The sequence below is a fragment of the Brienomyrus brachyistius genome, chromosome 23 (genome assembly GCF_023856365.1).
Source record: "Brienomyrus brachyistius isolate T26 chromosome 23, BBRACH_0.4, whole genome shotgun sequence".
Taxonomy (NCBI): domain Eukaryota; kingdom Metazoa; phylum Chordata; class Actinopteri; order Osteoglossiformes; family Mormyridae; genus Brienomyrus; species Brienomyrus brachyistius.
Genome location: NC_064555.1, coordinates 11,333,900 through 11,356,661, shown reverse-complemented (window position 1 = coordinate 11,356,661; position 22,762 = coordinate 11,333,900). Strand labels below are relative to the sequence as shown.

The following is a 22,762-nucleotide window of genomic DNA, read 5'->3' as shown; positions in this document are numbered from 1 at the left end:
CCACTCCCGTCCGCCATTGGCTAAACGAGGCAGCGCAAATATTTTTGCTTTGACTTTTAACTTATCTACTGCATTTACCTCCCTTGCCTGTATTTTCGTCAAAAAAACACAGATATCAATTACTGAAATGACATCAGTGGTATCGTTTTCCTGTTGTATTGTGAACATGTTTAATGAACAGTATCATTTTGATAGCACAAACTATTTACATTAAATAATTAATTGTTTTAACTACGTGATTTGATTTTTGCGTTAAAGACTGATGGAAGAGATAATGGATACATAGAGAGAAAAGCTGAATAGTATTATTAGGAAAAAATGAATAAACCAATAATAAAATACATAAACAGAATTCTATTACTGTATATGGTACAGCAGGGTAGGCAGAAGCCATTCACAGATAATAATGAAGAACAATGGTAGTGTAATGGTTTAGAGCATGACCTGGCCAGCCATCATCTATAAGGGGTCTTGGCACTTGGTTCACTCCAGTTGAAATGGATAAAGTATTTAAGGTTCTTTGGAAAAAGAGCAGCCGTTGAATGTAATAAAAGGATATTTCAATGCAATTTGTGTTGGTTAGTGCAGCTCTGACAAAGGGAAGGCATACGATTTCCCATCCTAAACATTTCTTTAAACCCCAAAGTGCAGTTGTGCTGATGCAGACGGACACATTTGGCATGGGCATTGATGAGTGAATCTCTCTAGTGCCTCCCTGTTACAGAAAATCTCATCAGCCGTATCACTAAAAGTCCTCCTGTCTTACATTTCTCCTCTGACAGCAAGCAAAGCCAGTGAAACCCCACTATTGGGGCATCAGTCCCAAAAGCAAAACTTAGCTTTTTTGGAGGGTCTTTCTGGGAATGCATGGCTGTGCTGGGGAGCGCAGACCCCCCCGGGCAGGCTGGTACCAATCCAACTCGCAGTCCTCTCTTAGCTGTGGCAGTTCATGCCATGCAGCTCCATCGTTTACATTGTTTCACTCATTTGCATTCTTAAAACACATAACTGTATATGAGGGTATTACACGTTTATAAAAGCCCCTTGGATTAAGCCAATTATGAACAATAAAGGATATGAGTGGAACAGACCATGTGCCTTTTTCTGAGTTTAGATGAATTTTGAATTAAAAGGTTGCCTGTCCCTCGTTCACCCTTGAATTTGTGGGCAGACATAGCGCAATGACAGTGGTAAATCGTATCCACGGGCATTTTAATTGTGCCTTTTTAATTTGCACTGTGCAACTGTGTGAGGATAGGGAGCAAATGTGGCAAAGAATAGAGTGGGAGAAAAACTAAAGGACATAAATGTAAAGGTAGGAAGAGCAGAGTAAACAGAGAGGGACAGAAAGTCCCTAAGCAAGCATGCATGCTGCAAAAAAAGAAATGTTTCAAGGTGGAGAGCTGTGCAAGCTGTTCAGGTTAAAATGGAGTATCGCAGGAGCCACTAAAGGCCAGAGAACAATAGTCACATGACAAGCAGCTGTCAGGCAGCTCCATAAAAAGGTATGACGGGTATGATGGGTGGAAGGTGTGAGAGGAGGGTGAAATAAAAGCAAGAAATGAGGTTAGATCAAAGGGGACTTCGGCAGAGTGTTTGCTAGTACATTGGGATGGGAAGTGGAAAGGCCAGTCTTACAAAAGTCTGCAAACCATGTTAGCATGATAAGCACCTTAAGGTGGGATTTTAGGTATTAGGATTTTATGGATTTAGGACTCAAATTGGAAATGGAAAAAAATAGGAAGCAGAATTGGAATTTAATTGGAATCACATGTTTAGTAGGTCTCCTTAGCATGTACTGTATGTCAGATTATAAGTAGTGATACATGTTTAAATTCCTGAATATAATAAAATATTGAAGGTGATTTTCAGGTAGATTAATAGCTTACATAAAGTAAATGAAATAAAAACAAGAATTTGAAGGAATTGTGGAATGATGTATAACTGACATACAAGCAGCATAACTGTATAACCGGGATTATGTGCAGGAGTCCATGTCACGTCTGAAGGGGAAGCAAATCCAGATGCAGCTGGAGGATGGATAGAAAGGGGCTTTATTTGGATTTAAACACAAGGAACTAAGAAACCACACGCCATAGGAGACCTACACAGAGAGCAGGGAGCAATAGGGATGGATCAGGGTGCGCAGATAGACAGGGAGCCGGGGGGCTTGTGCAGACCAAAATGGCGGGTGGGCACCGTCTCAAAAGCAAACACACAGGGGCATACCTGGGAATCCTGAGCCTCTGGGAAAATGTCACCTTGCCCCCCGCCCCTGCCAAATTTTATGTATAGCTTTATGCATATGAAGTGCTGGGCTCCCTGAAACTCTCAGGACTTTCATGCTCCTTCGATGCCCCTCACACCCACAAGGCATAAAAAATACGTAGATAACCTTATTGAGGAAGCTTGTTCATTGGTCATATTACCCTTATTGCAAGTTTAATGACATGTTATTCATTGTTAGTGTAGGTACATTATTGAAAAGAATTAATTTTGATTATTGATTCACATGAATATTTTATATAATTAAACAAATAAGAATGGCGCCCTTAATTCAGTGGTTCTCAAACTTGGTCCTCACGCCCCACTGCCCTGCTTGTTTCTCAGCTATCCCTGCCCTACATACAGTACTGCTGATTGACTGAACACACCTGATCCAGGTAATCAGAAGCTGAAAGACAGCCAGAACTTGTGTGTGGGGCAGAGATAACAGGAAAACAAGCAGGTCAGTGGGGCACGAGGACTAACTTTGAGAACCACTGCCTGAATTTAATATTTTGTGATACCACCTTTTGCAGAAATCACTGCCAACAAGCAATCTCTGTACTTCACAGTGAGATGTCTGCATTTGCCAACAGGTAGTGTGGCCCACTTTTCCTGAGCAAACTGCTCAAGCTGTCTCAGGTTTGAAGGGTGGAATCTCCACACTGCAATTTTCAGATGTTCCCATAGATGTTCAATAGGATTAAGATCTGGGCTCATTGAGGACCATTTAAGAATAGTCCAATGTTTATTTTTTTTTTTCAGCCTTTTTTTAGTGCTTTTAGCCGTATGTTTTGAGTCATTATCCATGACCTGCGACTGGGACTGAGCTTTCTGATACTGGGCAGTATGTTTCTCTCCAGGATGCTTTGGTAGTCTTGAGACTTCATTGCGCCCTGCACAGATTAAAGGTTCCCCATGCTAGATGCAGGAAACCAACCCCAAAACAAAACTGAGCCCCCTCCATGTTTCACAGTAGGTATGGTGTTCTTTTCTTTTAAAGCTTCATTATTCCTTCTGTAAACATACAGCTGATGTGACTGGCTAAAAAGCTCCAGTTTTGTCTCATCAGTCCAAAGGACATTCTCCCAGACACATTGGGGATTGGCAACATGCATATTGGCGAATTCCACTCTGACTTTTTTATGTTTTCTGTCAATAGTGGAGCCCTCCTGGGTCTTTCATGGAGCCCATTATTGTTAAAAATGCAACGGATGGTGCGATCAGAAAGTGACATACCTTGACCTTGGAGCTCAGCTTGAATGCATTTGGATCATTTCCTGGGCTCTTTTTCTACCATCCACACTATCCATCTGATCGACCTGGGGTTGTACTTCTTCTTGTGTCCACAACCTGGGAGGTTGCCTACAGTCCTATTAACTTTATACTGTAGTTTTTAATAATATTAGAAACTGTGGTCACAGGATCAGGAAGCTGCTTGGAGATGATCTTACAGTATAGCCTTTACCTTTAATTTAACATGGTTATCTATAATCTCCTTTCTGAGCTCCCCAGGCAGTTCTCTCCTTTGCTTTCTCTAGTCCATGTTCAGTATGATGCACACAATGATACCAAACTACACAGTAGCATGTTCTTTCCCTTTAAATAGGCCGAATGGCTGATGAAAAGCTTGAAGGCACCTGTGACACTAATTAAGGTTAAACGCTTGGTTTGAAACATGACTATAATGCAAGGATAAAGGATACTGGTACCAACAAATCTGTCCATACTATTTTACCATATCTTTGTAAAAGAAACAAATTGTGAATTTCTTTTCACAATTGTATTGGTTTACTCTGTCACATACTAAAGGCTTGCAGGTATACATTAGGCAATTGCTTTTAATTGAATCACTTTTCAGGTTTCAATGAGCTACCAACAAATCAATGAGCTACCAACAAAAAGGTACCAACAAATCTGTCCACGTCTGTATGTTTAAGTTCTGTTATTTTACTTTTATGTTTCATTTTGAAATACTAAAACAGAACTTTTCAAAAGCTCATACTCCTTTGGAGTTGATTATTACTGGCATTTTCAGTTGCATAACAACTGCATGAGGATACAGCAGTGATCCTGCTTCCTTTCACAGCTAAGCCCTGCCCATTAGGCTCGATCTGGTGACGCCAGAAGTGAAGCGTGACCTGTTGTTTGGCATAATGGAAGCAAACCACGCATTTTCCAGTGCAGAATTGTTTGTGCAATAAAATATTTAAAAAACCTGCCTGTTCATGTGGCTGGTGTTATTATGTATATCAAGACAGTTCTTGTACTCCTTTGACTGTACATGTTGACTTTCTCCAAAATAATAATAACAATGAAAAGTGAAAAAGAATTTGTACAATGCATAATACAGAAATGTAACAGACAAAACAAATTGACTCACTTGAGTGGCATATCATCATGATCAGCATGAGTCAAAGAGGGTCTGAATAAGTTGTATATAAATTTGACACTATTCCTTCACAAAAAAATCTGTTAACTTCCATCTGTTTGCTAAAGATGGAAAATGCTATCATCAGCTCTTCTCCAGACAGCCCCAAGTCTGGTCAATGAAAGTGCCATGAAGAAAGGCAACTCTACTTATCTGAAAAATTCATGTGCCTGACAGTCTAGATGACAGCCGTCTCAGCAGAAATGTTGCATCATGGAATGAGAGATGATAATGCAGAATAGTATCTTACTTTGCAGTTTCTAATGGAATAAGTAGAACTAAGCTATGCCATGAACAGAAACCAATAATTATGGAACCAGATAATGGACACAGGGCTTTCGTTTTTTACTGTAACTAAACACATGTTAAGTGCATGCTGGGGAACAATGTCTAAGACAGAATCACACCTTTTCATTTCTTTCAGATGGCTGAACATTAATTGGCTTATAAACAAGGACAATCATCCAGGAAGTAACATGTTAGCTAGGTGGGGGTCCGTCTGTGGTACCCATGTACATAATATCTGCAGTAAAATATCCAGGTGTTTAAACTGATCAGAAATTTGTAAGTTGCTTCAAATAAGAGCATCAGCTAAATAACTTAATTTAATATTAATCAAATTACTTTCATTTACACTCATAAGATGGGGAAGACTATAGGGAGAGTCGGTGTACTGCTGTCCATCCTTTTAGTGACACCTCACCCAAAAGCACAGGCGATGGTCACATGACGCAGGATGAAGCTGTCAGATGTTCAGGTGAGCCTCATCAAACTAAAGGGTCCTATGAGGAGGACAAGGAGGATGAAAGCACTTCACCTATATGTTTGCATGGCACCTTGATTGAGTGTTGTTTCCTGGAATTTATTGTAAGAGACATAAATGTCCCTTTCTCTAGGGTGATAGCAAAGATTAATTGACCTCCTTTGAGTGTCCTAGGATTGATTAGTGTAGAGGACACCAAGGAAGAAAAAATATGCATGAAATTAGCTGTAATGTTCTATTACAAACGCCATGGTTATTCTGACTTTGAGCCTTACTGATGAATTGCTGATTTTTTGATTTTGTGGTGCCCATATAAATATGCAGTTTCTTTTGCTGTATCATATAGTCCATCCATCTTTGTGGACACTAGCATTTCATACATTGTCCAAAACACTGCTGCCTCTCTTTGGCTCTGATCCTAACGCCAGCTCATGAGTTGGCCAGACATAAGGCTTAAGTTTTATAGCTTTTTTGAAACTCTCCTTGTGAGACGTTTGATTACATTGAGGACACTGCTCAGCCTTCCATCTCATAAAACCTGGGCATGGTGCATTTTCCTTATTTTTAATGCTGAATTAATACCAACCCAGCATGTTTTCATTCCAACTTGGCAAACCATTTTGAGTTATTAATCCTCTGTTGTATTTTTTCCATTATTCAAAGATGTTAATGTTCTTCAGCTCACTCTCTTTTGAACCATCATTTATCACACAAGACATTCCCTTGAACTATGAATACCTCTCTGTACACCATGTAGACTAAACTTGTGATAATTTTGGTTATACACACTTATTTGCTATTAAATGTTATGGACATATATAAAGGAGTAGAGTCCAGATTCTCTGCAGCCAGATACTGAATAAACGATGGAAGATGAAGGTTTCCTTCATTTTATTTAAAGAATTTATCAAAAAAAACACCAGATATTTTATCATTTAAAAAATCCCTGTAAGATCTCTGTCGCATTTTCTTTAACGGATTTCATGCTTTTATCTCCAATACTTTGATTTTAGCAAAACCCATGTTAGAAAAAGAGCAGTAACTATACAGCATATGAGGTAGAAACTTCACTCAACTACATCATTAAAAATAAATACATTTTAAAGAACAGCCATACTTATAGGTCTTGTGGAAAGAAAGTTCGCCTTCTCTCATTCTTGTATGGATTTTTGCACAGGTGACATTTGACAGCTGTTTGCCCTTGATTCTGTAACTCATCGCTGCTCATCTCGTGGCAGGAAGTAGCTGTCCAGTAGGAGGAACAGGCCTGCCATGGGGCAGCAGGTCACCATGGGGCAGCAGGCCACCAAGGGGCAGCAGGTCACCAAGGAGCATGCGTTTAGATTTTTGATGGTCTCTGTGCTACATGGTGGGCTTACATCATTTATTTTGGAAACAAAACACTAAATGAAGGTTATAAAACAAAATACAGGAGTATATATAAAGTGAGGAAACCTGGAGTCACACTAATCTCCATTCAAAAGAATGTCTGCACAAGTCAAAATATGATCTATGTGGCATCATATAATAATATCATGTCAATAATATCATATAGGTGGTTGAAGTTTGGTGAAATTGGTTACTTAACAATCAATAAAAGAAAAGGTTCAGTTCTGATTAGGGAAGCTCCTTAAAATGTCATTACATGATTGTGCACCAATCAGGGTATTTTGAGAAAATAATTTGCATTTCAACTGAAATTTTAATGATTAATATTATTGGAACTTAAGGAATTTCTACCAGGTTCTTTCCTAAGATACTCCTTTTTCCGATATTCATTTTTTACTGTATTTATTTCCAACTTTTTCGAAGACATGCAGAGGGTTCCTGCCTCTTTGGGAGATAGCAGCACCCGCTTTTAGTCCATGGTGTCCACACTGCTGCTGCAGGACCATGGAGACCTTACTCCTTCACTTTAGAATTTATCAAAGTCTCATTCAGCATGATTATCCGTGACTTAATATACTCTGTGTACTTCAGAATAGCTGACCGTTACTTTGCATCATTGTAGCTAAGCCACAGCATGGATGCTCTTGTTTTTGTAGGCTATACTTTTTAATCAATAAAATGATTTAAGTAGATTAATAAGAAGATTAAGAAGAATAATGGTCGAAACAAAAATAAGCAAAAATACATTCAGCGGTGTGAGTTTGCCATTGGCCCATGAAAGCTGTTTGAGGGTGCAGACCCCTAGCTTGAACAGCAGGCTGCCCAGCTTGGGTTCATTCTGGATGTCTGCTGTCAACAGTCAAATTACGGTATTTATAATTGCACTGTGCCTTTATTGGCTTGTTGAGCAGTGCATGCACCTCAGGGTAGCTGATGTTTCTCCAGGGGATACTGCACAGATCAATGCCATGCTGTTCTAAGTTTCCTTTTCCCCTGGGCTATGCTGACCCTCTCAACAGCATTAAAGTCAGCCATCCGTTTTGAGTGTTTTTATGATTTTAATTAATCCCCAGACAATCCACACAGGACCTAGACATGGCTTGTATAACAAGAGCAGAGTCAAGTATTACTACTACTCTTATTAGTAATACCTTCCTTGGTTGTGAAAAGCTACTCCTCACCATTTATATTTACATGCACAGTAAGTAGGACACACGTTGCAGGTTTGCCATGGCAGGTGGAAAGTTGTAGACTTATTTTCTCTGCACCAACAAATGTTTCCTTTCACCGACTAATCTCCCACTGGCTCACTGTGCCTAACCTCAGGCATCACATTTTATCTCACCAGCCTGCTGCTTTCCAGAACCCTGTGCGCGCGCACACACTCGCACACACTCTCTCTCTCTTTCACACACACACACACACACACACACACACACACACAGAAGACACACATTCCTTCCCCTTCAGGCACACTAATGCGATATGACACAGGCCTACAGCAGCCAGCTGGGTATGCCATGTCTTCTCATCAGTCTACCTATTATCACCTACACTTGGCTTCACTTGCCTCCACCCCCCACCCCATACTGTTGAGATCTGACTGGTCACAGAGGTACCTAAAGGTGTCCATTACTCCAAGGCTTGTTCAAAATGAGACTCACTCCTCGAAAACACATTGTTGTGATTTGGCATCTCTGATGTCCTTGAAAAAGGAAAACTAAATCAACCCAACCTCACAGTCCAGTCAAAACAAATCACACGCATGCTACAATTGATGGAAAAACCTTTCTGAATGGGCCCTCTCAAGCCAGTAAGTAATGACAGAAATCTACTTTTAGCAAATCAGTAGATGCAAGGCAAGTGTTATAATTTTGCATGAAAAAGGAACAATACATGTAACTGACTGCTGGAAATAAATGGACCTTAATGAGCAGAAATGATGTACAGACAGGGACACAGCATAAGGAACAGGTACTGAGCTCCATGGGAACATCACATACGTATTGCTACCCTGCTATGATGTGTCTGGGGCTGGCACAAAGGTGTCACCAGTGTTTGCAGCACATTGTCACCACCTTCTTCTGAGCCATACAATGAAATAAACCAATGATAGAAAGGCTCACACTGTGGCCCAGTGGGTGGTACAGCCTTACACCTTCAGGGTTGGAAGTTTGCGCTTCTCTCTGATACGTAGTGTTTGTTCTTCCTGCATTATGCAGGCATTCACCTGCAGACCAAAACCACAGTGAACACAGTGAAGTAGCATCTCCGCATTTCCCAGAGTGTGTCAGGATGTTTGTGCTTGTGCACCGTGATGGGCTGGTGTCCTGACTACTGAACAGATTGACAGAAGAGTCATTTCTGAATGGTTCATATTTATTTTTGCCCCAATTCACAACAATATCCTAGCTTTTTACACATGAATAATTCCAATGCTTTCTGGAAGCTAAATTATCTTTCTGGGTACTTATAGGTTTTATATAATTTTTCCTCTTGCACCAAATGCTGGGAGTTCAGGGGAATGCTTGTATCCCAGTGTTACTTCATGTTTTCATACACAAACCTCTGCTCAATATAGTTTGAAATTTGAGAGATTACTCAGTATATTCACATACCATTGGATTAATTCCCCTCCAATTTAATACAGTCTCTTGACAATTATAATATTTATCCTACTGAATGTAATGTGTGGTTGTCAGATAAGTATAGTAAGCACCTCCCAAATCATACAGTAAAAAACATGGGGGGGGGGGGGGGCGCAGTGGATGGTTTCTGTACAACAGGAAGCTGAGTTCTCTTATTTATTTTTTTTTGTTTTTGTGAAGTATCCAGTGAACAGAAAAGACCATGTCCCATTCGTGTTTTTATAAAAACATAAGAATCAACGTTAGCGGAACAGCCTGAGAAGTCAGCCCAGACTTCCTCGTAGAAACTCTGTAGGTAGCCACTTTTAGCTTTGGCACCAGCCGCCATATATATCACATGAAAAATGTCATCCTGTTGTCTGGGACAGAAGACAACAGCTTGAAGGTGCTAACAGGTGGCTCAGTTTGAATCCTGCATCCATGAAGAGGATGTTAAATTAATCTGCTCCATTCCCAGCATTAAAACCTATTCTTAGTACATTCTTACTTCAAATGCTTTTCTGTCATCTTCATTTGGTATTTCCTGGTATTCCCAGGCCAAGAGTTTGCATGCCTGTCATTGATCCTCGTGCCCATAACAGACCTGCACATGCATGCTGCAAAGGGGCTGTGTGGGGAAACACGATACCCGATTTTTGCATTTAGGTGTGTTATCAATACCCAGTACCCTGAGTACCTAATTTGGCGATTGTATTTTGATGTTCTTTCGACGTGCCTCACCCGTCCCGCAAAAAGTAGCTACTACAGATTCTCAGGAAGAAAGTCCTGCTTCACTTGCTGTTTACAACGTTTTTGTGGGCTGAATCTGTACTGTAGAGACGTCTACTGTGCATTCTTTCATTCACCAGTAAAATTATGCTATGTAATTGCGTACACAATTACATTGTGATTGCGTACATTGCAAATTTTACCCACGGTACAGCGGATGCAATTGCACCCCCTACTCCTCACGTGAAAATGCTATTTGAACATATAAATTTTAAAAAATTATATTATGTTATAAATTTATATTTGAAAATGCGTAATAATAATTTATTGTAAATACATTTGTTATTTATTATTCTACAAATGTATCTATTAGGATGAATGACTGGTTGGGCTCTTTTACCTTGCACCCTCTGGGAGAGTCGCCTATGATTGCATGTGTGTGCGAGTGTATGACTGTGTATATGTGTGTCTACACAAAATGCTACACCGCCTGTTCATGCTCCTCGTCTACTGGAACAGTTTTGCTAAGAGGATCTCTGAGTGTCATCAATTCCTGTAACTTTAGAAAAGTGTCACAGTCCTCTTGGAAACAATTTCTCTGCAAGAGAAAAAAAAGATACAAAATGACAGAAATCATGACAAAAGCACAACTGAATGGGGGGGCAGACAAGAGTAACAGATGCAACAGGAAAGTGGATAACTACAGGAAAAACACAGGAACAGAGTGGGGTACTGGACTGAGTAGTACATGTATAGGCAACAAGAGGACAAATAAATCATTGCAGAGAAGGCAGGGAGGCAGTCAAGTAAGAGAAACATAGATACATACAGTACTGTGCAGAAGTCTTAGGCAGTCAAAGCAAATGATGTTTAAATGAGCTTCGTGTTGTTGTAACACTATGTTATTATGTCTAGCAAAGTGTGTTAACTTAGCCATTTCAAAACATCTGCTAACATCACCCTAGTATTTGCAGCAACCATCCAGTCCACCCATGTATTTTTTTACTCAACCACTAGCACACCTTCTACAGCTAATCTATAAAAAAAATACTTTAAAAAATTTAATCAAATTAATTAATTAAAGGAGCTGGTGGTGAAATTTAATAAATACTGGCTGAAGTGCTCCTGAAGAGTTTTGGGAACTGTTTGGGGTGTTCATCTAGCCATCCAACTAGATATCAGTAATGTTTTGGAGAATATTCTTACTAGTTTTTATTGTTATTCTTAATTTGTATATATTCTAATGTTAAATTGTGTTTTTTTGCAAAGTTCACCTCCTACCTAAATAGCTTTAAACATTTCTATTGATTTCCTAAGACTTTTGCACAGTACTGTACATAGACATATATGTCAGGATTTCTCCTTGTCTTGCACTGGTCCATGTATTGTTTCTTCATTTGGCCAGCAGGTGTGGCTGGTCAACCCATTTCCTGTCATTTCCCAGGTTTATTTTAGTTCCTAGTTTGTGGTCTTGTTGCCCAGGGTGCAGTGCAGCTCAATGGGCTGAGCCATGGCAAATAACCTGGGGAAATACAGGACATCCGCTGGGCCAAATGGGGAGATGACACATGGACTGGGGCAGGACAGGAAACAATCCTGATACTGGCTTGTGTGTGTGTGTGTGTATATATATATATATATATATATATGGATAGTTCAGTACTTTGTGATTGTAACTCTTTATGTTCAACTGGTTGGTTGAAACCAAATCTTGGTCTGGATTCTTATATTCTGGACCTGAACCATCTAGCTCTGATGAATGATAATTTCTTGTAGTAAGAGCATAATTACACACTGGCGCCGTTACGGCAAGAAACTGTAGTGTCTATCACTTTACACAGCAAATGCATACTTGAGTACCAGTTATGTGCATCCCTGTATACATGCATGTGCTCGATGCCGTATGTTGTGACACAAGGCTCATGTAACCATGATCAAAATAATCTGCCACTAAGAATCGACAAGTCCTGGCTACCAAACACCCTGTCAGCAGTTTGTGGCTTTTCCCTCCTTGCACCGCTCTCAGTAGGAACTCACCACAGCTGACCATAGCTGACTGTCATGATGATTTTTCCCTTGTTAAAGTCATTCAGATCTTTATCTCTGCCCATTTTATATAATGTAAACATGTTGTGAAAAGAACAGGAGGGAGAGCAAAGGGGTCTTAAGAGAGAGACACTCACAGAGAGAGAGAGGCGAAGCAGCCCTCCACCCGCTGGCTGCTGACTGACAGATGAGAGGAAGGAGCTCAGCGACTGCTCCGTCAGCCTGTTACCTGAGAGCAGAAGGGGAGCAGGCACCCCCAGAGAAACATCACTCAGGGGTAAAGCTAGAGCACTGCTTGCCTGCACATGCACAAGTGGCTAAGGCTGTGCTATAGCTGAGCTAAAGCTGCGCTAAGGTAGTGTTAAGGCTGAGCTAAGGCTGCGCTAAGGTTGTGTTAAGGCTGAGCTAAGGCAATGCTATTGGAATGGTGTCCTGCTGAACTGTCATACTGAAGGGAGAGACCTGAAAGGTTCAGGGATGTCAGGACATCGTTCCCAAGCACAATGACCTTCCCCTCACGGTATTGTACTTCTATCTCCAGCACAGGGATTGCCGGCTCCGAGGTCTCGGCTACCTGAGGAAAACAGCTTCAGAAAATCTAACAAAGGCCACAGCCCACTTCATACTGCTGTTATTCTACTGTTTTGCAGATTTTGCGTGCTTTTAAGTTTAGGTTGTGTTTGGGGGTTACATCATATGTCTGGCGGCTTACGTCATCTGATTCGAGGTTCTTGTGGTGTGTTTGGAGGTTACACCATACTTCTGGAGGTTTATGTTAGATGACTTATGGTTTACATCAGTTAATGTCACGATGTGAGGTTGATGGTGTGTATTTGCAGGTTTATACGTATATGTAGTAGGTGTACTTGATGATACTGTTGCTGTAGCAGTTGAATTAAACTGCATGGAATGGAATATGACAAAGAAAAATTGGTAACAGAATTTCATGCACGCAACCATGAAAGGGTGAAGGGATAGGTGGAGCAGTAACATTGTACCATACTCACAGGGATCGCAGTCTTGTCCTGAGGATGAAACAAGACAGAAGCCTGTGTGACTACAGCAGATATATGGAAGTGTTTTCTACAGCTAATAATTAATACTTCATAAAGATGTGTAGAGATATGGTAGAATTTTTAGTTTCAGTTTCAGGTCTAGGCACACATTTTTGTAGTTTACATTTCATTTAAAAATGCTGCTCCATGATTCTGGCCTGAAATGAAAACAACAGATTTGCGAAAAACAGGCTTGGCTTGGTGCAGTAAGGAGGCAGATGGGCGATGATGATCCATATTTGAGAAGGCGCTGTGTTCAGTACCGTGTGCGTGAATCTGCTCCCCTGATCTGCTACCTCTTGTTTAAACACAGAAAGATTCTTTTCTTTGGCAGCAGGTTTGACCCCTTTTCCCTGAGCCAACTTGGTGTCAGGACCTGAGTGACAGGAAGATAAGTAAGGTTAATGCATGACAATAAATAAGGTTTCAGGCATGGCTTGCCGTGCATTAACCTGTTTATACCATGGTTAATACACATTTGGCTTGCAGGTTGGTACCCAAGACATTATTTCAAATCTATAAGTAGAACTACTTTTTTCTGCCATTGGCTAAATTTCCATGTATTACTATTAATTTTACATTGTTTTACATTTGGAATTTTAAGTAAGAATTAAAGATTAAATATAATTGTGTATTGATTACTACTGTGATTTGACTGGCACTACATGTGTCATTGTGAAAAAAATAATAAACACCTTTTTAACCAATCATATTTGAGAATTCAACAGCGTTGTGATATAATGGTGGTTAATAACTCCCCAGAATTACCGATACAAAGGTGACATTTTCATTTAACGTGTACAAAAAAAGTATACAACTTAAACTGCTTCCAAAGTGTATGAAGCCGGTGCCACTCATTGAAAAATCAGAGAAATTTCCAGAATTTGGCCCATCGCCAATGTGTTATCTCTTCAGTTTTTTCCTACAGCTCAAGCATGTGAGTAATGAGGATGAATCAGGAGGCACCGTAACTGAACAGGCATTGATTTGCCATTCACTGTATGTTCACAGCACTCCAGCAGATTTCCTGATAATTGTTCTCCCTGTCTGCAGAAAGAGACCACTTTCTGTTTGGTTTCCATCATGTTCAATTAAAGTCATACTGTATTCACTTTCAGAAGGAGCTGGATTCTTTATCACTGTGAGCAAACAGTTTATTAGGCTGCCCTCTTTGTTGCATATACGTAAAGCTCACAGTTAAATTATGACACCCAGAGGTAAATTTACAGAATTAATCCCACTCCAGTGGTAGCACAGCTCATATGACACGTCGGATAATACAGGTGCTGTTTGGGCAACTACAGAGTAGATGTGGAAATTGCACGGAAAAGACAGGTCTGGGGTAATTTAGTCCCCTGCTTAAATGTTTTCTATTCATATTAAAATGGCCTCCCCTGCCGCAGATTACAAAGGAAAACATGTTCTTCTTGCAAGCATTTTCCCCGAGACGACATCTGTTTCCCTTTAAGGAGGTCACCATCAACACGGCTATCCCCCTTGAAGCAGCCAATCACTAATCAGAGTGCTGCATACCTGCCATGTGACTTCTGTGGGCTGTAGGCTGTAGGGCTGTGGTCTGCCAAATGGCAGGGGCAGCCTCCAAGACAGAAATATTCAACAAAGCAGGGCTTATGCCCCCCACCGCCCATCCCCAAAAAAAACACAGACTGGGGACAACACCACATTTAATGAGAGGCACAAAGAAGTAAAGGTGAATTCAAAAACTTGAAAAGAATCCCTGGGTAAAGGAGACAGCACACTACATCAGTCCTTCAACCAAAACACAAAACACACACCTGAGATCACATCTGTATCTGTACCCGTTAGCTTAGCTCTGAGTTTGACATCCTCAGATAAAGCAGTTTGTCTGGAAGTGCCTTTAAACTACCGAGGGTATTAGCAGCACATCACTCACTGATAGGTAGATTTGGGTGGAGAGTGGAGCAGGAGCACCCCCTGCTGACACTCTGCAGAGTGTGAAGAGTTTTTCCTAAGGCCTGAAAGCATCACTTCATGATTGTTTTTTCATGCATTTCACTTTCTGTTTACACAACATTCTATGCAGTATAAATATGTTACTGTATTCATCATATTTGCCTTTGCATCAAAAATAGAAAAAATCCTGCCCTCTGGTGGTTTCAGTGCCGTACAGCAAAGTTTCAGGAAAAATCGACTACATCCACTACACTAGGTCATAGCAGGCTCCGCTGTTCTATGACTGACGCATGTCTTCAAATTCTAGTAGTAGCTCATCCAAACACATACGGATTGTCAGAGTAAAATGTATTGCCTCTCTGCTCATTTTGGAAGGGTTTATACCCAGTTCGGGGTGGGCTGATGGGGCTCCAGCCTGGCCTGAGACTCTCACACACCTTGGTGGAGGCAGCTGGAGTTCATCCACTCCCCAGTGAACTCGGACAGCACCACGTACACTAAGCTGACATCCCTGCAGTACTGCTCCTTTACCTTTGCCAGTTAGCTTGGTCTCCTCCTTCCTTCCAGGAGTCAAATTTCCCTCGCTGCCTGTCTGTTTCTCCTCCCTCTTGGGCATGTCCTGCATGCAGAGAGTGGACTAAAACACGCTACACACATGAGCCATCTGGAATGGCACCCTCAGCACTACAATTATAAACCCAGCCATCTTCATTACATGAACTGCCCAGCTGACGTGTTCTGTTTAAAGCCTGCCCCCCTCTGCCACCCATCATTGTAATAACCTCATCTAATTTGCCTGTTTTCACATCTGTTCACTGTAGAGCATGGCAGAGTGCAGGGAACCTGGCGGAGCATGAAGGTGAAGTTGGCAGAGATCTACTGCTGTAGGGATACCTTCTTCTTGGTGGAGCTCCTATTGGCGCTGCTCATGCTGAGCTCCAGCGAAGAGCTGCTGCCGATCGACAGCCAGCTCTCATTTTTGGAGTCTGCTATCTGGATCTGGCTGGGCTGGAAAATGGGGCACATGGCTCTGAGAAGCACCCTTTTCTCTGTCCTTTCAGTTTATTCTCAGTTCTACTCCAACCCCCCATTTCCCTGTGGCCTGTTTCTGTCTCTATATGTCAAACATTACCGCTCCATTCCAACCCCACCAGTTCTGTATACTGAAGGTACAATGTAGATAACATTGGGGTTAACACAGACGTTCCCAACAAAGTAATGTGAATAAAGGACAATAAACGAGAGAAACAACAAAGCAACACAATGCAGACAGAGTACAAATTATCAATGGTATTTATATGGAGAGGAATCTTAAGAAAAATAATCATGTCCTTCATGTACATGGTATCATGTACATGTGCTTCATTCGGTACATATGTTTGCATCAGTGGACATGTCCCTATCGGTAGGTATGTCCCTCTCACCAAGGAATTCCACTTGCTCATCTGCCTTCTCCTTTCTACGATCTCCTCATGAGTGAGTGCAAAGGGCCCCAGCACCTGTGGAGAAAGCAGAGAGGAGCTCCAAACTGAAGAAACAGGGGTCAGCAGAATATACGGCACACAGTCTGCATACAGACCTATCACAGCATGAATTTACAGAGCAAGAAGCCTCAGACGGTACATACCTCTGCCAGATATGCAGCACCAGCATCCCCAATGCAATTGTAGGCCAAGGAGAGACACAACAAGGTCCGATTTAGCCGCAGTCCCTGCAAGTTACAGGAAGATGGAATTTTGATGGTTTCTTCAGCTATTCACATTAAACTGCAAAGTGCATCTCAGTCTAACTGTTTTTTGGCTTTTAATGCTATACCTGGGCGATGTGTTTGGCTCCTACATCCCCAATTGAATTGAAGGCCAGGCTGAGGTACTGCAAGCTCCTGTTAGCCACTCTTGCTGTGGACAGTGCAGCACCAATGAGATGAGCTCCTCTCTCCCCTAAGCAGTTATTCCGCAGGGACAGGTGGGTCAGCCTAGGAATAGGGCAGGATGATGATCATTGGCACAAGGGCCAATGTTCGGAGAGATCAGAAAGGACCAGTAAATGAGGTACCTGAACCTGCTTTCCATGTGCCTGTGCATGTGTGTCAGTGTAGTGTGTGTATCTATCTGTACATCTGTATATGTGGTGTGTATTTCTGTGTGTCTGCATTCATGCGTGTGGAGCATTTGTGAGAGACTGATAAAGACCCACGGGCTGTCTTCCGCGATGAGGATGTGGAAAGCTTGATCTGGAAGGGGATTTCCTTCTAAAACCACAGTCCTGTCAGAGAGATGGGGGAGTGCAGCCTGAGTGGAGGGCAGACAGTCCTTGTGGCACCGATTTTCGGTTACATCTTAATTCATCTACAGGAAAAGTGCTACAGTTAGAGCCAAAGAGGCTTGGAGGCTTAATGAGATCCAGGCTAATGGACACACTGCTCCCGGGGGCCAATTACCTGAGGCTGAGACAGAGAGACACAGTGGTTTTTAACGAAGTTAGAGTTTGCTCAGTCAAGCCTGCTCTCCATAGACTGTATGAATGACATATATGCATATTGTCAGATCACTTAAAACAATTAACAGCTTATTAATAGTTATAAGTAACACACGTATTTAAAACTTCAGTTAAAAGCAACATATCCCGCACTAACAAAGATTAAGGCTTTTTTCACTCACTGCTACTTCTCATCTTCACCTCCTGGCTGACTTTGTCCTTCAAAATTTACCTCTATTCCACAGCACATGCCTCACTGGCTGCTCCCACTCCCCTTTTTTTGTGCCCCATCTCCTCAAAACTCACTGCAGCCTTTGTAGGTTGCCCAGGGATGGCAGTATCTTGCTCAGGGCCTGCATGGTCAACTCGTCAGCCTTCCAGCCTGATTTGAGGAACTCATGTTAATACCGGAGCCTTTGGATCAGTACTCTGTACTGAGCGTGAGCTCTATTGTTATTACTTGACTCAACCCGGATCTCTAACACCACAAGAAGTATTCAAAAAAGAGTCTTTATTAAACATAAGACTGCCCACCTCTCCCAGAAGACAAAGCAAATGACAGTCAAAGTCACAGAAATCTGTTGTTCTGCTATTCAGTAGAGTTAAAATTAACTAGCAAGATGGTTTATTGCTGTAACCCTGCTGCATCTGGTCAGTAAATTGAATACAATCACCTTTTAGCCGCAGCTGGCAAATCTTACCACCAGCGCCTCCTCCCAAGTCAACAAGTCTTGCAACACCCCACCCCAGCTAGCATTACGCTGGTGTAGTATCTCATTTTGAATAGTGCTATACCGTACAAGACATTATACTATGGTATATCGTATTTTGATGTTATTTTAAAAATTAGTTACAACGCATTATGTAATGATGCCGCATTATGTAATAACTCCACAAAATGTAACAATTTTTCATCACATAATGTGAGGTTACTACATTATGCATTGTCACACACCGTGAACAACACATTATGCAATAACACCACATTATGTAATTTGATAAAATGTCACAAATTCATAGTCTACATTATAATTTTATATTGCAACATTACCCAATTAATATCATCATCATCATTATTATGATCATCATTCAGTTCATTGCAATCTGTCGAGTTATTACATAATGCAGTGTTACTACATATTGTGTTGTCACAGGTGGGTATTGAAACAAAATACAGCAGAATACCCAAAATACCAATAACACCCCAGCCAAGTCAGCAACCCTCTCCTCCCCGTTTCCCTCATCTTGAATCAACATGACTAAATAGAGATGGCAGCAGCAAACTAGCTGAGCGCAGACACTGTGTTGACACATTCAGCAGGTGGTGCTAATTGAGGTGCTCACCAAAGATCCTGAGCTCCCTTACGCTGTGGGGATCCTCTGTCTCCAGCTCTGCCTGCAGACGGGGCTCAGGAGACCACTGAGTGGTGGCTTCATCACAGACTTTTGCCAGACTGTCCTCTGCAACATAAAGAAGAGATTTATGCTTCTTACTTTTCGAATATCAGTATTTAAATAAGTACTTTATAATGTTGGCCCTGGGTGCATGTAGCTCAAGTTTCATACAAATTTGTGGTTACATTTCACAGTGTAGCACTTACTGTAAATCATATTTTTTAACATGGTGGGATTTGGGGACTTTATGGTATATATGCTATATTCGTGCCAGCAAAAAATACTGCCGTTTACAGTGGTCTGCAGTGGTAAACATAAATGTCAATAACAAAACCTACAAAACCAAAATAAAGGAAATATGTTTTAATGTAACAAAATAGCACAGTACAGGAACTGTATCCGAATCATATCTGCTTATTGTAGCTGTCACACATACATTACTGTATGCATACTGTGTTACAAGTTAGATATGGACAGTGAGCCATTATACAGTTGGCAGTGCTGCCCATTCTCCTGCACGTCTTGCACTAAGCAATACATCCACTAATATTCTATTCCATCTGCTTACAGGCATCTCTCAGTCAGTGGGTCAGTGTATATTATGTACTATGGACCTGGGAGGCAATCAACTCATCAAACATGACTCAATCAGGAGCAATTCAACATGAGGCCATATGTGGGGTGCTGAGTGGCTCAGTGGGCTAAGTCTTAGCAGGCCTTGGCAGAGAGTCTCAAGTCCGTGGGCCCGTGAGCATGGCCCTTAACCCCCGCTCCAGGGGTGCTGCATGTTAGCTGACCCGGTCCTGTGACCCCCCTCTGCCAAGCCAGGGAGAGCAAGATGGAGTCAGTGAAGAGAAGCATTCCAATATACCTGTACTCGTGCAAATGGCAAATAAAGCACCTTCGTTTTGTTTAAGGCTGTATATGTTATTCATTCACATCTGCACTTCCATCAGTGCCAATGAAGGGAACTGGCCAAACCCACATTCACACCTTGCTACTTACTTATTTGCATCAAGGTTTAAGGATTCCAGAATAAGTCCTTTGTACCCAAGAGTGAGTTCACACACCACATCATGCCATGCATTTGACCTTGATGTAGTTTGAGTAAAGAAACTTACACCCCATTTCCTCCAAACTAATTTGGATCTGGGTGTTGTGTTTTGGCTAAGATTTTATTTAAATGAGGATGTTAAACTATTAAAACTTCTTTAAATATCTGTCAACTGAAAAAAAAAATAGTTTCAATATGGATATCTGAGTAACAAAAGTAAAATGAATGAATAATTTATTATTTTTACAAATTAGTACCACCTTTCTTCTCTGGTTTCTGTCTGCCCTTTAATAATCAATAAGTAAAAGCGGGGGGGGGGGGGGGTGGTTTGTATAACATACTGTGTTACCACAATGGAAGGAGTCTTCTTAAACAGAGCAGTGTCCCTGATAGATAGAAACTGCCTAATTAATGTTTTCTCTGGATACAGGCTAATAAAGGTATTTATTAGCTTGAGGATTGCATCCTGCTTCAGCTCACCTCTGTAACACTGATCTAAGTCATACATGATATGGAATATTATGAAAACAGGCATTAGTACCAGCCGGCTTTCCCCCTTAGTGAACCTTCTGCAGTTGAGTTTCATCTGCTAATGCAAGGATTTGGAAAAGCTGTGGCCATGATCAGTCAAATGAGTGAGAAATACCTCCTTGATAAGAGTAACACATAGCAACACATTTCTAAGTAATAATGGTAATGATGCCTTCAAAAGATGGTGATTGCTAAAGACTTTTAAAATGCGACGGACCAAAAGGAAAACAAACGTGGGTTTTTGATCATTTCAAGCCTAAACATTCACTTGAAGCCAAAATGACCAGATTGAACATTTTGGGCATTTCACCATGGGACAGCAGTAGTGGTGGGGCAGTGGTGGCCTAATGGGTAGGAACGTGCCTTTGCTATTGAAAGATTGCTGGTTTGAATCCCCAACCAGCAAGGTACCACTGATGTACTCTGAGTAAGGCACTACTCCCAGGTACTGAATTAGCTGTCCCCTGCATCCTATATGGTTGTCTAGAGTGCTAGTTGATGGCAGCAAATTGGTAATAACCATATTTTCACAGTATTGTGTTGTGCACAATTAATATAATCTAAGAGCAACATTTGCTATAGTATATAAACAGAACTTTATTGGTGTACCTGCACTGTTTTTGAGATCTGCACCTACCAGTGGGGCTGGACTCAGCAGTCGGCGATGAGGCCTTAGGTTGTGTGGTCACCATAGGAATCCTGTTCATTCCCAACAGAGCACAAACCTCAGGAAAATCAACCTCCAGGCTACCACAGCACTGGTACTCATCTGCAGATGCATATAAAGGCATGGTGTTAAAGCTAACATTGCAAGTTTTACAATGTGTTGTATTAAAATGCCAAATCAATCCATTACCCATAGACTCTCAATCTACAGGATTGTGGCGAGAGCAGGACACATGCTGGACAGGAGGCCAAGCCACTGCAAGCTATACACTCAAACACAATCACATGCAAGAGGGGAATCTGAGACTCTAATTCATATAATGGCAAGTTATCAGAATATGGGAAGAAACCAGATTATCCAGAGGTAACCGGCACAATGAAATAATAAAATAATAATTAAAAATAAAAAAGGTCAAATGAATGCAGCCTTACCAATACTTTGGGCTGAGGGTTCTTCTTGAATATTCAGTGCTTGTGGAATAATGCATGGAGTGAGGAAAAGAAAAAAGAATGATATTCAAGTTCAAGTTGGCACCTTGACCATAGACAGTTGGAAACAACGCACAGACACACGCTTGAAGGACAGACAGCTGGCAGACACAGATAGAGTCAGAGAGGGAAAAGCCAAATCTAATAGCCCATAAATAATGCACAGTTAGCTAATTAAACACAGATGTCTCTTTAACAAGGTCTGTACCCGCTGTTTCTTCTTCAGCTGCCGGCAACCCCCTGTCTGTCTTTTCTTTAGGGGGCTTCTCCCCTCTCCTTTTCATATTCATACAGATCCTGCGGTGACATCAGCAGAGATCTCAAAGCAGCAGGTCATAGACAGAATTTCTATCACCGAAAGCGATCGTTTCTAATATTTTCAACGTTTCTGGTAAATAGCATGTTTAAACTACACAACGAGACACCAGTATTCATTGTATTTGTTAAATTGCGGGGTCATAAAGCTGCAACCCGAGCCCGTTCGGCAAAATTTACCGAGGGGGACCTGTTCTAGGTACAAAAACAATTATACGTTCGTGTATAAAAACTTATTTCGCTCAGCAAACACCATATATATTTGGCATGGGGTGCGTTGGTAACCTATGTAGTTATACAGTTATACATACCTCAAATATGCTCACCGGACAGCGTCTTTGATGTTTCCATAGCAATGTCGGCGGAGATCACGTGATCTGCTGTTAACTCTTTACTTCAAACCCCAGAATAATTTAGAAACATTAGTCTATGACTTTGGATTTCAGGAGGAAACCCGCTCAAACAGAACGAAGGCAGGAATGGAATCCCCAGTCTTGTAAGCATGCGGACATTGCGCCACTGCAGTTTTGTTTAGAAAGAGAGACCTATATACGAATTGTTCACAAATAAATGACTGGAAGTAAGAAATGGAAA

At 41.3% G+C, this 22,762-nt stretch overlaps 1 protein-coding gene across 4 annotated transcripts; it reads right to left on the bottom strand.

The window, feature by feature from the left end:
- Window positions 1–9,231: 9,231 nt before the first annotated feature.
- LOC125718955 (leucine-rich repeat-containing protein 71-like) lies at window positions 9,232–22,668 on the bottom strand. Of its 4 annotated transcripts, none has more exons than XM_048993298.1 (18): window positions 22,480–22,668; window positions 22,062–22,150; window positions 21,797–21,835; window positions 21,336–21,467; window positions 19,063–19,179; window positions 18,025–18,100; window positions 17,681–17,755; window positions 17,437–17,505; window positions 17,056–17,215; window positions 16,868–16,951; window positions 16,665–16,739; window positions 16,135–16,248; window positions 15,772–15,859; window positions 13,569–13,681; window positions 13,258–13,275; window positions 12,713–12,824; window positions 12,388–12,479; window positions 9,232–10,802 (listed from the first exon to the last, which is right to left on the bottom strand). In XM_048993298.1, exons 2-18 carry the CDS (start codon window positions 22,141–22,143, stop codon window positions 10,686–10,688), a joined length of 1,563 nt encoding a protein of 520 aa, XP_048849255.1. In that variant the 5' UTR covers window positions 22,144–22,150; window positions 22,480–22,668; the 3' UTR covers window positions 9,232–10,685. The 4 variants fall into 4 exon arrangements, with proteins under 4 accessions (XP_048849255.1, XP_048849258.1, XP_048849256.1 ...); XM_048993301.1 differs by having other exon boundaries at window positions 21,336–21,397; XM_048993299.1 differs by lacking the exon at window positions 22,480–22,668 and adding an exon at window positions 22,349–22,463.
- Between the last annotated feature and the right edge of the window lie 94 nt (window positions 22,669–22,762).